This window comes from Podarcis gaigeae, assembly GCF_964106915.1.
Source record: "Podarcis gaigeae genome assembly, chromosome: 3".
In the NCBI taxonomy this organism is placed as follows: domain Eukaryota; kingdom Metazoa; phylum Chordata; class Lepidosauria; order Squamata; family Lacertidae; genus Podarcis; species Podarcis gaigeae.
The window spans coordinates 78,892,176-78,910,083 of NC_139680.1; the positions used below are offsets into that span (position 1 = coordinate 78,892,176).

A 17,908-nucleotide genomic window follows, 5' to 3' on the forward strand; every position below is an offset into this window, starting at 1 on the left:
TATCATTTAAACAATACTACTGGGCAAATGAAATACTGGTGGTGATCTTTCTCATGGATTTATAAATGGTCCCACTGCAGTTAATCTTCCTTTCCCACAAATAACATCAGTCATTCTGAACTGAATAATTTATCCTGCTAAATATACTTACATGGACATGTTCTTCACTTTTATACCTCAGGACTCTTTGGTTTAAGACTGGTATCTCCTTAGTGCTGGTTCATAGGTGTTGTGGGGCCAAAAAGCATAATGGTCACAATCTTTCTTGCTGCCACTCACCTCCAAAGCCAGGGGGTAGGGGTTCAATTTAAAGAATAGGTCATGCGAGTGCCAAGGTGTTAAACCTTCACTTCCCAGCCTGTGGCTTACCTCTCTGCAGCCCAACCAGGGCTGGTATTGATGCTGAAGCTTGTAAATACCTGTCTCGGAAGGTGAGCTTGCCCTGTTTGTAATTCTCTTGTTGCACTACAAAGACATTCTGTAAAAACTGTTAGTTGTCTGAGAGAGTGTTGCCAAGTAGAAAGCGACTCCCTTTTGCTCTTTAAATTAGACCACCTCCCCACTTTGTATGTGCTCGGTACAGACCTGCATTTAAAGAAATGGGTCTGCTGCAGTGCATCTAAGTTTGGTCCTTAGAAGGGACCTTGCAAACTTCTGCATCCCTGTGGCATCCATCAACCACAGCAAGCACATGCTGATGTCCCTCCATCTACCTCTTCCTTATCTGATGAATTAATAAGAGAGATCGCTTAAGAAGGAACCAGTATTGGCCATGGCTGCTGAATATTGCTACGGCCTTCTCTTTTCTTGCCAGATTTGAGCTGCATTAGGGAGGTAAAGAAGAAGCTGCAAGACTACTTTCATAGTTTCTCTGGTGTCAGCTGCTTTTCTTCTGTACTTCCCCTTCACAACTTCAGGCAAAAACAGCCGTTCCTCCTGTCTACTGGAAAAACCAAAGGTGCTGCAACGGTGATTCTTGGGCAACCTAAGTAGCAGCTTTCTTCTTGCAAGAAGCATGACTAGAAGGAGGCTTCTCCTATAGATGCCTGTAGCAGCTGTCTGAGCCATCAGCATGTTTGCGTACCAAAACTGCTTTCTATATACATGGTGTTGCATAAACACGTGGCGCAAACAATCTCTTGTCTTGATTAAGATATCAGAAGAGCTCTTCAAGATCACATACTCCTTTTGCTTCTGGCTTATGTGCTCCTACTTCTCTCCCTCTGTCTGCGCTAGATTAAGTCTGCACTGATTTCATCACTAATTAGTTAAATCAGAATTTGAAATCAGCTTCCAAACTTAACATCAAAATCTGGTTTAAGGCTAGCAGTAGTTAATTGTTAGCTTAGTGCAGACATAATGCCAAGCAGTCAGCACTGGACAGGGGGAGTCAAAGGGAGATGAGGAACAGTATGTGAGTTCATTGAAGGAGTGTAGACAGTCCAAATCTCTTAAATATATTCAATCTGTACCAAACCGAAGAGGCTGACAGAGGAACATTTATCCAGTGGCAAAGCAGCAAGTTCTGGGTTGCATGTCATTTTTAAAAAGCTATTTTTTAAATAAATATTAAAATGAAAGTTATTAATTTCCCCAAGTAATATTTTTATCTCCGATAACTAATTGTAAGAATCCGGCAAAGAATATTTATCAGTAGGTGTTACTGATGGATACTAAACAGTGTTCAGAATCAAAGTCTTCGATCCTCAATGTTTTAGATATTTTGGTAACAAACCTAAAGACTGACAACATGTTTGCTTTGAATATTGATTACCAAGGCAATAATTTCATTTCAACCTTATAAATACATAATAAATATTTATTAAATACATGTCTTAAAATGTTTCTTAATGTTATCCACCCTGAGCTTCCAGCAAGCAACAGGGTGGGTTTAAGAAAAACAAGCCAAATAAATAAAGGTGTACATGCTTGACAGAAGTAAACAGAAGACGTGTAAGCTATGTCATTTTACAAAAATAAAAATTAAAAATGGCTAAAGCAAACAGCTATGCAATTATTAGAATTCTCTCGAGTATTAACTCAAAACAAATTCTAGAGCTCAATTTCAATCTACATGTTTAAGAGGACGAGTTCCACACTATTTCTGCCTCCTGTCATCAAAAAGGACTTAATAGAGAACAATATAGAGAGAACACATATAACTAAGGCACAATCCAGACAAAGTTTAAGGTGTGTAGTCCCATTGATTTCAATGGGAAGTTCAGCACATGCATAACCACCTGCCTTTCTCCTGGAACACAACTCTTATCACTGTGCTCTTCTTAACAGTTTGTCCCATCTCATCTAATCTCGCTATCTGCCCTCTCATCCTTATCCCCCTCTCTTTTAAGCTAACTAGCTTTCTAGCTCTTGTCAATCATCTTTCCAGTGACTTGACATTACTTACACATAATGTAGCAGGTGTGGAAGTTTCTGCACAAACTCCTCTTTTTCCACTGGTATCAACTAACTTCCTATAAATTCACTGAACAGTAACAGAGCCTTTGACTCTCTCGCTTTCTCTTGGTCTTCTAAAGCATTCTACTGCTAAACTTCCTATTCTTCCATTTTGCCACCCTGCTAAATGTCTGCCTTACATAACCAACTGCATATGCTGCAGTCATTGACTGTTGAACGTGCTGTCAAGTGATGCCGTCTGTTTACCACCATGACATCACAGATCAACCACCTCACATAGATGCCAACTCAAATACAATGCATATCAATGGAGACAATCCACACATTCAGCTTAAGAGTAATAACCCAATGAGATCAATTGATGAACAAGAATGTGTGAGCCAGCCAAAAGGCCTGTTTATGCCTTAGTTACTTCTCACTTTGACTAGTGTAGACTCTACTTGTCTTCCCCCTCCCCAATGCTGATTGCTTTCACTCTGACGGACTCCGTCAGAATTATCAATGACTAGTTACAGGCAGCCCATCCAACTACATTTCTGGTTCTTCCATTGGCTACCCCTCATCCTTAGGAATGGTTTCTCTTTCTAGCCAGTGCTAGATCATTTACTTCTTCAGCATCATATATGCCAGTTTTGCAATTAATTTCAAATGTGGAGCCATCTTGTAAATTGGACATTCCAACATGGTGGGGTATGTTTGAGGTTGGTGTGAACATTAAAATTTTTGTTGGAATATTTTATTATTAGTGTTTTAATGTTCTTATTTCCATTTCAGGTGGGCTAGTTGATGTTGTAACTATCTAAAACTGAAAGTGATAATGCCAGAGACAAAAATATTCTACAATGTATCAATTCAAAGGGTGGGTGGCATTGAGATATAAGCTACACTACTTTTAAGAGTGGTAACTGTCCATCGCCGGTCAAGCCTGGAATTTTTAGTTACTGTGTTGGCTATCAGATAGCGATAGTAAGGCAACACAAAATGTAGGTTATGCTACAGATGCACAAATCTCAGACAGTTAGAAAAAATATGGATAGTCAATTGTGTGATGGCTAGGTTTTGTTAAGATGTTTACATGTTCTACATTATGAGTGGATGAAGTGCCCGCAACATTCAAAATGGAATTGCTGGCTGAAATGTACTGTGCTCAGGGTTCCTGTTGATTTTGTCTCTTCACATGTGAGAAGGTTGGTATCATTTTAAGGAATTTTTATATTGTTATTGTTTTGCTGTTTTTTTATCTAATTCTACTGTAAGACCTCTTGATTCTAAAGGAAAAGTGTAAGAGAAATTTAATTAACCGAATTTAACATAGCAAAATTATTTACTACAGTCTCAATATTTTAATAATTTGGAGGTTTATACATTGTATCACTTAACTATTTTACTATGTCTGTAGAAATATAACCTGTTCCATTAAAATAATTATGTAAATATCAGTAAACTTTGAAATGAATTCTAAAGATCACAAATTATTTCTGGACCTCACAGACCAAACACATGATAGATACCATGTGTATTCTCATATGATATGGAAACACAACAAAATGTTTAGTATTTACACTTCTGCCTTGTTGGAATCGATGCATTTCTCAAGATGGTTCCACATCTTCAACTAAACTTATAACTGTTTTCTACAGTCTTGGAAAAGCAAGCATTGTCGGAATTTTCAGTTTTCGTACAATAATTTCATTTGTCACCCCACTTATTCTTGTTCTGGTCTTTTATGCTCTCCATAACCTTACTTTCTCATTCTTCTCCAAGTTCCCATCCATAGCCTTTGCCTAGAATCTTTCATTTTGCACTTTCTCTATCCTTTTACACCTTGAATGTTTTCCTAAAATAAACTCTTACAAATTCTTTTTGTCCCTTAATAGCCCTTCTACTCGTTATCGTCCTCCTCATTATGTCTATCTACAAACTTTATAATAAACCATGCATCTTTTTGTGTACTCTTCCAGTTCTTTATTATTTCCCCCCATATTACCTGGACTGTGGGTTTTTTTGGACAGTGAGTATCTTGCGCATCACTAGCACTTGGTGTATGATTTTAGTTTTGGAATTTTCAACTGTTTGAAAAGAAAAAACCTCCATAAAGGAAGGCAGCAAGTTATAGTAAATTTCCAATAAACATAAAAAATTGAAATCAGCTAACAATGCACATAGCATTATCTGTCAATTATCACAGATATGATGAGAATGTATACACATCAGAATAAAATTTTAGAATTGCTTTTAGATGGGCTGCATATTAAGATATATACTTTTCTAAAGTATACCACAGCACTCAAGATATCTGCAGTAATTTGCAATTGCAAAGGTATTGCTTTTTAAAACCATTTTCATGAAATAAAGTTGCTCTCAAGTCATAGATAAAACTAAAAACTCTTTTGTTGCAACCTTTATACATGTTTGCACCTCAAAAACAAAAGCAACAACAATAAACACATAAGTAGCAGATTGACATAGTGCTTTATTTAAGCTGTCTTTACGAAGGAAAATAATGTGCATCCCTATCATATATGTGTAAAAATACTAAGGATGTACAGTGTACAAAAACGGCTGTTGTTATTTCACATCCTTGTGGGTCATATGCTTAAGGAAATAAACAGTTTAAGTATGACCAACAGTAATACGGTTTCTTGGATTTTTTAGTGTCTGCTTAATGTCCTTAACCATAGGACTAGATCTGTCATGGGTCTAATGAAAGAACTAGCAAGGTCAAGAAATTTCACAAACTCTAAAGCTACAGGGAGGTAATTCAATTACCATTTTTGAGTTTTTATTTAAATAAATACTTTACATTTCATGCTTGCCTGTAATGCACTATACCAGGAGCAAGATAAGGAAATTCTACTGTAGACGGTACAAACAGTAGCAGCAAAGTGTGTACATTGAGGTGTAATATAGAGACCCTGCAGTTAGTAAGGAAAAACCTTACGTTTGTACTCTAGGAAAAAGCACATGGCCTGTGCAAGAACTGCCAGCTTCAAGAAGCAAACAAACAAAAACAATTTGAAAGTTTTATAAAACAATACTGGAATAGAGGCTCTGCAATTAGCAAAGATGTTTTGGAAGAATTGTTAGTGTGGAAAGCAAAGTTTGTGTGCAAAACTGCCAAAACATAAATAGAAATGACCTATTTCCTCAAAGGTGGCTGCAGTACAAGAGGGCACACACGATGTCTTGGAAGCCAGTACAAGCTGGAGTCAACAAGTCTGAAATGTACTATGTTTTTTCCAAACTCCTATCAAAGTCTAGCCAAACTCAAGAGGAAGCTGTGACGAAGCAGAAGAGAGGTTTCAAGAGTGTGTTTTAGCTGCAGCTTTGATTGATTTATGAGTATGAATTGAAGTTTTCTCTCAACCTCCAAAGGGTCATTCCATGTAGGAACATGAACTCAAATATCATTTTTGCTTTCTTTTCCCTCCCCACATTAAATGTAACTTAAAGGTACAAAGTTCTATATGCAAACAATACAGTAAATGCAGACAGCTGACCTGAAATATCAAGCCACCTTTAATTGTTCTGCTCATCAGGCCAACAACATGGGTTACAGTGGGCTGCAGCCAACCTTATGCAAGCGGAAGTTCACTGCCCCCAGAGTTCAGTTCTTGCCACAAGAGGAAAGCTCAAGTCAGACTTCCACTTGCACAATGTGGAATACAACAACAATGACCTGACCTGACAGGTGACCCTATTAAAATATTTGTGATGCTATTTGGAGCCTTCTTGAATTGACAAAAATAGTCAGAACAAGACTATTAATTGACATGCCAAAACTGATGCCTTGTATAGTCTAGGAACATATGTAATTCTGTGGGCTAATTTGTAATAAATTAGAGAAAAGTGACTAGATATAAATTTCTATGGCATTCTCCTCTGTAGTATTCTGAGGAGGAGGTTTCCCTGCACCTTCCTCTTCCTCACGTCTAGATCCTCCCGTCAATTAATGAGACGGCAGGGAAAGTTTGGTCAAGTGAGGAATCCAAAGCGGCGTCTTCTTAGTACGTAGTACAGAGGAAGAGTGACGGTGGCAGGGACTATGGAACAAAGCTGAAGAGACTATTGTTTCCTAGTCTCCAGTTAGTGGCTAGATTTCAGCATGGTGTTGATCTCTTTGCAACAGTGGATAAACCTAAGTTCTCCATACCATGACCTATGCTGAATTGTGAAAGAGGCGTGCCCACATGACAGCCAAAAGGGTAACTCTGCAAATCTTCCATGGTTTTCCTAAGCTTGCACCCCACCAAACATTCAGGACAGCAGTCATATAGATATGTATAATCTCCTGACAAACAAGAAACTATTTGCACCTGTCAAAACCTGTCCCAAACCTTCCATTGCTAGCTACCCCTGCTCTGAAGATGCCAGGAACAGCTGGACTGCTTTTTTTGTGGTGCCATAAATGCACTGGAGAACAGATTATTTGAAGATCAACATTATGATACTTGCCAAACTTCACTGATGGGAGCTTTTATAAACATAAATGGAGAATGACTACCCCCCAAAGGATGCATATATACCTGCGAGCAAATGCATGTAAAGGAATGCCTCTGGTACAGCACATCTACTTTAGAAGGATGGTCTGATTACATCTATTTGTGAAATACCATGGGTGACACCCAACATGGCGTGAGCAGACTTCCCTTTCCTCCACCATCCCATCCTCCTGAAATCTGCTGTATATGACCTCCCAACCCTCTAGAGCAATTTCAGGGGCTGCAGGAAAGGGTTATCTGATACACCAATGGTATCCATGCTGCTGGCAGACGGCCGCTGTTGGATTGCACCCCGTGTATTCCCTAGCCAATCCTACGACTGAGCTGATCAAATAACCAGCTATCCAGCACCTTAGAAATCGACACAAGGCAGGCTATGGGGCATACAACAAAACAAGTGCAATGCATGCAAAAATCAGTGGCATGTGTCTTGGAAGAGGAGTCCTATGTGGCAATGAAAGCAAATAATATTTTGATGAGTAAACACTTCCAGTCTTGTGTCAAGGCTAACTTCAACTGAATTAACCAACATCACTGCTGGTTTACACAAGGAATCCATCTTTTTGTGTGTTTTATCTATTTCATATTCCATCTCCAATTCAATGACTAAATAGAGCAGCCAGGCCTGCAAATGGAAACCCCTATTAGAAAGCTACCATTACCTTTCTACCAGCCCACAGAATAAGAGCTTGCTTATGTTCCCAGACCAACAGGCTGCCATTTCTGAAATCAAATATATTGCTAAGAAAAATACACTAATTTTTAAATGGTCATTAGAATAAGAATTTGAACGATTTTGACAATTTTACTGTGTTTTTCAAATTGTGGAAGTGGAACAACATGGAATGACTCCCACACCACTTAACCTATTGCATGGATTTCAATAGCTTCTATAAATAATATTCTAACACTGAGATATAGCAGCTTGATAATTTTGTTATATCTAAATGAATATTTATATGGATTAGGAAATATTTAAGCTATGGAAAGGCATACTTGTTCCTATCCATCAGGGCGGTTCCATGTGCAGATCCCATGCTTACCTAAGAAAGGGTCCTGCGCAGGGAAGCGATTCCACATCTAACCCCAGGGCTGTGCATGTGGTGCCCCTTCAAGATTAGGCTGGTACAGATCTGACACACAGATAACAAGTGGTGTTAATGCTTTGATAGGGCTGCTCATTTGATTGGAGGCAAAGGTTAAAGAGCTCTTCTCTCCCCTTTTCTGCACTAAATGGTGAGGAGAACTTCACAACTGACTGCACTGTCCATCTGGCCAGCAGAGAAATTCCTGCATATAAGAAACACAAGATCGGGACCACCATAAATATTATCAAGTGATCACATTTGGTATACACTGGTCATAAAACAAAAGCTCTGTCTAGCCACTGAGTCATTCTGATTGTTTGTTACTACTTCGGTGTCACAACCTCTAACACCAAGTGTAGACGTAGTTATATTCTGCACGCCATCCACTCAAGAGGTGTCCATTAATCATGACCTACTGTGGTGCAAAGATACAATAAAATCTACTTTGCTTATGGAAAGTATGTGTTTGTCTTAGCTGCCTTCATAAGATGCCTACATGCCTCTTGATAGCCCCGGCATGTCCCACTGCCTGCAGTGGTTTTCATTCCAGGACATTTAAATTCTCAGCATCAAGAGGCTAAGACGTCTGCATGTAAATATTATTTTCTTCTCAGAAGTCATGTACACATTCATACACAACAATCGTAATACTAGCTAAATCACAGTTTGTTACAGGAGTTGAAAACATAATGAAGCCAAGATACTTTGATGATAACCCCATGGAGTGGCATTCGGTGATGTCATTACCACTGGCATGCAATGTTATTACATTTAGTGGCTCATTTGGAAAATCCCAACTCCCAGCCCCAAAGGCTGTATTAGAGATTGCCTTCCCTCAACAGGTTTACATCTTAAAAGAACAAAATAATGGATTCAAATATCCTAGTCAATAAATATGATGAGAAAGGTAATTCAGTACACTGACAATGTTATGTCCGTTGTGGCCAGAAATCAAACATCACTTTTAAATGGCTGTTCCCGTCAATCTAATATATTGTTTGAAAGCTTATAGCACAGGGGTGTTTGTTGTAATTATTGTGGACTTTGTATCACTGAAAAGTTCAAGTGACTATCAGACTCCTATACCACATGGAGTAGAGAGTGCATGGCGCTGGGGTTTTCTCTTGACAATAATGAAATGTTTCCACTACAGAAACCTGGTTCAAAGTACAGGGTACACTTTCAGAGTCTTGTTAACATCTTCACATGGGAGAAAAAAGTGCATTATTTTGTTCAGCTTGTACAGTCCTTCCATACTTTACAAAATAAATTTTAAGCCTCTTCTAGGATATAGCAGCATTTGCAAACATGATACATACAATCGTCACTAAAAATAAATACTATTGAAGTGTAACAAAAATAATTCCGTTAAAACACCTGAAGAAAAAAGCTAATTCACAAACTCAAAAGTAAAAACATGTAAGGCAAACTCCTGTTTACCTTAGTGTACAAATTTTGGTGAAAAGCGATGTTGTTATGCCTGTCTACATTCTTCAGCCTCCAAAGGTGATGTATATCGACAAAGAAAAAGAAAAGTATGAGAGAGATGCAAATCATAAGACCTTTAAACAACTTCAGTTGCTGCTTTTATGTCTTAAATTCTTGCATTTTAAAAGTTCAATTCTCCATCATTGCACATGAATCTGGAAGTCTAAGTGGAGGCTAGGTGATCCTAGCCTTTTGCTTCTTGTGTAGTATCCAACAGTAATTAAAAAATAATATATATATATATTTATATATATATATATTTATATATATTAACAATTATAAGTCCTTCTCCGGAATGTTTTCATCCAGATGTTAATGGCAAGTCTGATTCAAGTGATGATATGCCTACCAAAAGCTTTGCATATATACACCACCACCTTCTGCAATTCCTTGTTCTGTCCAGCTCAAAGAGATGTGAGAAATCATCACAAACCATCGTATTTTTTTCTAGAATTTGATTTGTCTTCTAGAAGTGAGGAATACGTCTCAGATCAACGTGTCTTTTAGCCTTTGCTCTGAGAAGACAAGAGAATGATAACCAGCTGTGCACAAAATGCACCATTGAGAATTTGTCATCTAACACCACAACATTTTTGGATTGCTTCTTACTGTTACTTTCATGCTGAGACAGTGGACAGCAGTAACAGCAGGGGACCTTAGACCAATATAAAATGTCATGCAGATAAATCAAAGAGGCTGACTGGTCAGGAAGGGAACTTGTTCAATTTGGAATGATCTCTGAAAGTGCTCTGCTATCCTAAATAATAGCAAGTACTGGTGGTGATGTCAGGAATCATTTTCAGTGATAAATCTAATATGACCGTGAAGCAGCAGAACAAAAAAACAAGCTATTCCCGTCCACTTGCAGAATAAGAAAACTGGGGGAAATGTGGTCGTCTTTCGTTGTCCATGCAGTCCATACCATCTTCATCATCTGTGGAAGGGAAGTTTAAAGGTAGTCTCAGAAAAATGCTTTTCTCACACAGTTAATTTAAAAAAATAGTGTTTTACTTTGATATATTTTGCATATATTGAAATATAGCCATATATTGTAAGTGGGGAACCCGCTGTATTAATGGAGCTGTGTGTGCTGGACAGGGTCTTAGTATTGGAACCTACAAGTTTTGTGTCCTCTGGTTTAACAAATACAGAAACCATACAAGGAATCACTTCGCAGATTTCAAGTTTCTTTTTTCAAAGAATTTCTGTACCATTCATTCTAATAGCCGTTTGAGTTTTCCCATACTTGTGCTTATGCAGCTAAAAGCATAGCAAACACCCAGGCACAAAAGACAGTACAAAAACATCTTCTGGGAAGGGAACATAAGAAGGGGAACCTACAAGAACCCCAGCAGAGGGACTGGGGGGGGGACGACGACTCAAAACTGGGAGACAGAATGGTGACTGGAGAAGATAGAGAGATTTTTAAAAAGTAAAGAAAGGACCATCTCACTTTCTGAGTAAGTCACTTCCTTGTTCACTCTAAAAAGCTATTTTTAAATGTCCCAAGGGATGCCAGAGCTGCCCACAGAAATCTATTGAGAAAACTCAAGATTTCTCTGTTGAAGGCTAGTGTTTCAACCCCACTCCTACCCTCCAACAAACCCAACACACAGCAGCAAATGCTTAGTTCTTATTCAATGTGTTGTTGTTATAAAAAAAGCCTGCTGATACAAATTCCAAAGTGGTTAACTCTTCATATTGCAAGCTAGAAGGGGCTGCAGCTGGGAGAGAGCTGCTTTATGACAGCTCTGCAGTGGAATTCACTACAGGGCAGGCTTTCAATGGTTTGCCACAACACTGTGAAGGGGGATCAGAATCCTACTGCAGGCTGGGCTGAAGTTGGGAGAAAACAACAACCCTGCAGTGCTATCCACTCTTTTTATCTCAACGTTGTAGGTTGGACTGCGAGAGTAGGACACAACAATGCCATCATATAGCTCACTCTTATGCGTGGAGCATGTGTGCGGCTCTTGGGGGCTTTTCCCGAGGAGGGAGAAAGGCTGCCCTTCTCCCTCCTCAGGAAATGCTCCAAGCGCTCTTTAAAGGGGGCACTGCTCTTGCGGGAGCCTTAGCCGCGCGCAGCCTCTCGCGGGCAGGGGATGAAGGTGCCGCTTTCCCGGGAGAGGCTGAGCGCAGCTAAAGAAGAAGCCAGGACAGTGAGCGGGATCCCGCTGGCTGTTCCAGCTTCTGGCTTAGCCACGGGATGAAGTCTTCGCAGGGGAGCGGGGAGCCTTCATCCCGCTCCCCTGCGGAGGCTTAGTGCAGCTATCCCTGGCTTTTGCGGGAGGTGGGGGAAGGGACAGATCGTGTGGCTCTGTCCCTTCCCCCACCTCCCAGAAAAGCCCCCAAGAGCCGCACTCCCTTTGAAGAGTGTGTGGCATTTGCCAGGGGAAAGCCAGTAGGCTTGCTTTCGCTGAAGCCAGGAGGGCAAGAGGGATCGGTGCGCACCGATCCCGCTTGCTCTCCTGGCTTCAGGGGTAGCCCCACAAAGCCTCCTGAGCGAAGATGGAGGAGCGCTCCTCCCTCTTAGCTCAGGATTCTTTGCGTTCCTTTCTTATTTCTTGTTTTCCTCCCCTAAAAACTAGGTGCGTCCAATTGTCCGGTGCGTCTAATAGAGCAAAAAATATGGTAGCTCGTGACAGCTATAGAATTTATTGTTAATATTGCAGATCAGAAGTGGGGTTCAGGTTGGATACCCAGTCAAAAATTCCCCATGCCTCTCAAGTTGCACTAAGGGTCAATCCAGTTAAATTTCTCCCAGGCCAAATCAAGCAAACATATTTTCCAGAAGCCTTGTGTTCCCCATGCACACTGGTTGTGCTTTTAAATATTCAAAAAGTAAACAAATATTCCACATGAAGTGAGACAAAGTGACTCTTGTCTTAAATTATGACTTTTGCTTCTTTCAAGCCTCTCAGCCGCAGGTTCAGGTTACATGCACAGACTCACAACAGGGATACGCTCCCAATATTTTGGGATGTCACTGAAATTCATAAAACAATTGACAGGAAAACTTAAAGAGAATATATTCTATTAAAGTTCAGCAATTTCTTCTGCAATATCCTATAATAAAGGTAAAGGCTATTTAAGCAAACATTTATTAATTAGACCTTTAAGCAGAATAAATTAAAGCATTATGTTTAACATACAACACAAATGTTGAGAGGTTCTATCAGTATAGTTCTTTAACATGCTAATAAAACAATGCCAAATGAATACCATGTATCAAACAGTTACTCATGTTAAATACGCTGTAGCACTGCTCATTCCATGGAAATTTCTGAATTTTTCCTCATTCATTTTTATTAGAGTTGGGATAGGAACCCAAGAAAAAAGTTTGAGGAGACAGAAAGTTTGAGGATTCAGGCTCTATCATGGAGTGCCAGTGTGTCCTTAATCCTGAAGTGTGCATTCTTCCGTTACAAGAACATCATTTAGGAGAGACGCTGCAACCACACACCTGAAGGATGTGATGCTGTTTCTTTGCTGGCAGAAAATGGGTATGTACTTTTGTAAACCAAAAAAACTTTAATAAAAATACATTTAAAAAAAAGAATGGGTACGGTATGTAAATTTCATTTTTCATAAAAAAAATTCTCTAAATCCACAGAGACCCTTAAAATGCTATAAACGTTTTTGAGATACTTACATTTTTCAGGTGGTGTTATTGTAATAGTCTGAGCAGTAAACTCTTCATCAAAATATCTGGTGTCTGTCTCAGACGTCACTTGAGGTTTAAAAGGAGGGACAAGCTGAAAGAACAGGGAAGAAAAAATGCATTAAGGAATACGAACACAATAAAGCTAAAAACAGGAGTATATAAAAGAGTACATGAAGCTCTTCTGGCCCAGTAGCTAGAACAAAGAGCTGGTACAACAATGATCCTGGATTGAAAGTCTACCTAAAAACCAGTTTGTGGCACAGTTTTTGTTATTCTAGGTCTTGAAACTGCAAAATGAAAAAGCTGCTGGTCTGTCTGCTTCATGTTTATTTTCCTTGTGGTTGTATATTGATATTTTGACTATTTTGTTGCCCACTCTCCTGATCAGAGCTGCTTCAAAGTTTGAGCATCCTCTTCCTACTCTGACAATGTCTATGAGCCACCAGTTCAGTTTCCCAACATGCCCTGGAGCTTCTGACATAGTATCACTCCAAGGCATGTCAGGAAAGTGGCAGCCCACAGACCCAGCTCGCTGGCACAAAGGACAGCACCCATCTTGTGATAAGTAAGAAGAGAGCAAGGAGGCCAGGTGAAGGTAACATCAGGACCTGCTCCAATCAAACTGTCTCCTTCCCAGTTCTACAATAATAGATGGAATCAGCCTTGTGAGAAGGAAGAAGGGCAGGAAGTTCCTCAGTTGATTCTTATGATATAGTGTCAACACACATTCACACAGACATTTCATTTTTTGCCTTCTGTACAACAGGAATGTGTGGCTGCTACGAGTATCTCCCTGGGGGAATAGAACATTGTCTGCAAAATATGGCAGCACTCATGATCACATGTGTAAATGACTAAGTGATTTAATTCTGTTAAATTAACTTTTTAGGACTTGGGTATTGCTAGAATTCAGATGTTATGTCAAAATAATATATAATGTGTTGAAGCATTTTCATAGGGCGGGATTCAACAAATGAGTCATGTCAGTGGAAGCCATATGCAAGGACTTCTGCTTGTGCAATGGGGCTTTCCCCCTTCTTCTCCCCCTGCACGCCCCCCTTAATTGGCTCGGGGGAGGGGTATTGGGAGAACATGGGGGGAGGAGAGGGGGTCATTTTGTTGGGCAAGCCGAAATGCTCACCCTGATTGAACTCTTGCCTTAGCGCAATGTTGAATTCTTCCCATAGTAATATTGTTCCAATTAGTTGATTTGTAATTTATATCCATGATAAACATGCAACTATAAAGGCCAATACCAGATCCACTTCTGATACCACAAAGAATTTCATTCAATGCAGAGGGAAAGTAAAATGTTACTCTACATCACCACAACCAAAAGTTTTTGAAACAAAAAACTGAAATATTCAATTGTATGTTAAAGAAAATAAGAATACTATGCATATTTGTACTATAGTCTTATTCTAAATACTAACAGAATTCTACAGTTACACACACTTATTTACATTATTCTCCTGGTGGGTGAAATCTATTAGTGCTGTTCCACGCACAAAATGGATTTTGATCCACTAACTTAAAAGAGGAAAGCAAGCCATTTTCTTCCCCCTGCCACTGCAGCCCCATATCCTCCCTGAAAATTGGTTCCAGGGTTTTGGGGGTTTTGGGGTGTGGAAAGTGGCATGAGTAGGTGCAGAGACGGGGGAATCACCTCCACGCCCTCTCACATTAGCAGAAATTCCTGGAACAACTGAATTTCATACACTGTACCTTGTATGTTGCATCATTCATTACTACTAGTGGCAGCATTTTAAGACATGTTTGAAGTGCCCACCACAAGGTATCTCTCCCCCACCCCACCCCGTGCTGCTCCTGTTGCATTTTACAAGCAAGAACTTTGTAATAAAAAGCAATGGATAGGTAGCTCAACCTATGACTCAAACAAACATGTTTAATCGCATCTAGAATAACAACTTACTGCATTTACAAAAAAAAGTTTATTATTATCAGAATATAAAATTCCTAGTTACACCAGTGTGCACCACTGTATAACAACAACATTCGTGTTTCAATTAACTGGGTAAAACTGAAATATTTTAAACATTTTAGTGGCAAAGAAGCTGCTTTTGACTTTCACTGTGTTTTGGTATGAATACAACACTTAGCAGTACCAGCATTTTATTATTTGTACCCCGCCCATGTGACTGGGATGCCCCGGCAACCCTGGGCGGCTTCCAGCATATACAATATAAAAAGAAAGGGTAGGTATATAGGGCAGCATTGGGAAGATCCCATAAAGATACAAAGTGTAGTGGAGGAGCCAGATGCTAATGAGGTTTCTACAAAGTAAAAGCCTGAGAGAAAGCTGTAAAAAAAAATTGAGATATGGAGACATGATCCACCCCCTTCAAGCGCTGTTCTGTCCAACCCTTGGCGAAGGATGGAGGCCTTTAACTTCCCATAATCTAGGTACACTGCAACATGCTCAGGCATATTATATAATGGAAGGACCACATACATTTAAAAATGAGGATGCAGTGCCTCCACTGCTGACCAATATCACGTAAGTAACATGTGTGCAACACCCTGACTAATAGGAAGGAAGGATCAATCTACGAAAAGCTTTCACACAACCTTCCCATTTTACATAAACAGTGGCTAATCTTAATTATGATTTGTTGAAGCAAGCCAGCTTCACTTTAAAGTTGGCTTGCTTTAAACAGACTGCAGAAGCCATTCCAGAGCAGGAAAAAGGGAAGGTGGGACCTTGTGAACCTGGTAGAAGGCTACACTCATTCCTGTTCTAATAAACCATGGTTTACTGTGATGTCCAAGCACAGCGATTATGTACATTAAGATTCATTTCTCAACTGTGCATAGCAGCTTATAAATCCATCTGTTTCTATTAATTACATTTTTATATACTACTCTTCTTCATGGAGCTCAGGGGAGATAGTGAGCCTCACAACTAAATGGGGGTTTGAACCTCAGTCTTCAAACAGAGAAAACACAGGAAGCTGCCTTATACTTAGACAACTGGATCATCTAGCTCAGTATTGGCTAGACTAAAATAAGTCAAATTTACATACTGATGATTAGACTACACATTATATGCAATAGCCCTGATCCAACTATGCAAACACACAGCTGATGGGTTTATGCATGTGTAAAGTAAAAAAGGTAAAGGACCCCTGGGCAGTTGTCCAGTCAAAAGTGACTATGGGGTATGGTGCTCATCTCACTTCGGGAAGAGGGAACTGGTGTTCATCCACAGACAGCTTTCCGGGTCATTTGGCCAGCATGACTAAAGTGCTTCTGGTGCAATGGAACACTGTGACAGAAGCCAGAGTGCACGGAAACACCATTTACCTTCCTGTCACAGTAGTACCTATTTATCTACTTGCACTTGTGTGCTTTCAAAAGTGCTGGGTTGGCAGAAGCTGAGAAAGAGCAGTGGGAGCTCACTCTGTTGTGCGGATTCGAACTGCCAACCTTTCAATCAGCAAGCTCAAGAGGCTCAGTGGTTTAGACCACAGCGCCATCCACGTCTCACCTCTATGCACATGTAGTCCTCTTTAAAAAGCAGTTTAGCGGAGAGGAGGTTGACTAAATATAACCCTTCAACTGCATCTCTTCCTTCTCATAAAACTGATAGCCACCATTACTCTTTTTAAAAATAGCTCAGCCATGGTAGCTGGATCAGGGAGATGTGCAACAATCATTTGTGAATGTGGTTTCCCATCCAACTACACTGGAGCAAATGCATTTTATGTTCTCAAAGTAGCAAATATAAGGTCAGAGCTGGTAAGTCAGTATTACATAACCTCACCCACATTTCCAGGATTAATTCCCGAAATAAAAAGCAACACCCTGAATTGCTTCAAAGTTTCTTAATACAGTCGTACCTTGGTTGTCAAACACCCTGGAACTCAGACATTTTGGCTCCCAAACGATCAAAACCTGGAAGTGACTGTTTCGAACGTTCTTTTGGAGGCCAAATGTCTGGCTGGGCTTCCTGCAGCCAATCAGAAGCTGCAATTTTGAAGTCGAACACTTTGGAAGTCGAACTTCCTCCTGGGCTGTGTTCAGAAAGTGGTGGTGGGGAATGAGTGTTCAGACCCCTGGGTTCTCACTTGTGGGGTGACTCAGGGTTCTGTCTTCTCCCCCATGCTTTTCAACATCTACACGCAGCTGCTGGGAGAGATCATCAGGAGGTTTGGGCTGGGTGTTCATCAATATGCGGATGATACCCAGCTCTACCTCTCTTTCAAATCAGAACCAGTGAAGGTGGTGAAGGTCCTGTGTGAGTGTCTAGAGGCGGTTGGAGGATGGATGGCAGCTAACAGTTTGAGGTTGAATCCTGATAAGACAGAAGTACTGTTCTTGGGGAACACGGGGGGGGGGGGAGGTGTGAAGGACTCCCTGGTCCTGAATGGGGTAACTGTGCCCCTGAAGGACCAGGTGCGCAGCCGAGACCATAAAACACCGGTCCTGAAAGACCTACATTGGCTCCCAGTACGTTTCCAGGCACAATTCAAAGTGTTGGTGCTGACCTTTAAAGCCCTAAACAGCCTCGGTCCAGTATACCTGAAGGAGCATCTCCACCCCCATCGTTCTGCCCAGACACTGAGGTCCAGCGCCGAGTGCCTTCTGGCAGTTCCCTCACTGTGAGAAGCCAAGTTACAGGGAACCAGGCAGAGGGCCTTCTCGGTAGTGGCACCCGCCCTGTGGAACACCCTCCCACCAGATGTCAAAGAGAACAACTACCACCAAACTTTTAGAAGACATCTGAA

The 17,908-nt window shown here is 40.4% G+C and overlaps 1 protein-coding gene across 4 annotated transcripts in view; it reads right to left on the minus strand.

Moving 5' to 3' along the window:
- Positions 1–1,798: 1,798 nt before the first annotated feature.
- The window catches only part of AKT3 (AKT serine/threonine kinase 3), a 110,377-nt gene continuing 94,267 nt past the window's right edge, over positions 1,799–17,908 (minus strand). For 2 of the 4 annotated variants that reach the window (XM_083732539.1, XM_083732540.1), the window contains 2 exons: positions 13,149–13,251; positions 1,799–10,430 (listed from right to left, as the gene is read on the minus strand). In XM_083732539.1, the coding sequence (XP_083588665.1) occupies positions 10,345–10,430; positions 13,149–13,251 (189 nt within the window). In that variant the 3' untranslated portion in view covers positions 1,799–10,344. Of the gene's footprint in view, positions 10,431–13,148; positions 13,252–17,908 lie in introns of those variants that run through there. The other 2 variants (XR_014562531.1, XR_014562532.1) reach the window with 2 other exon arrangements.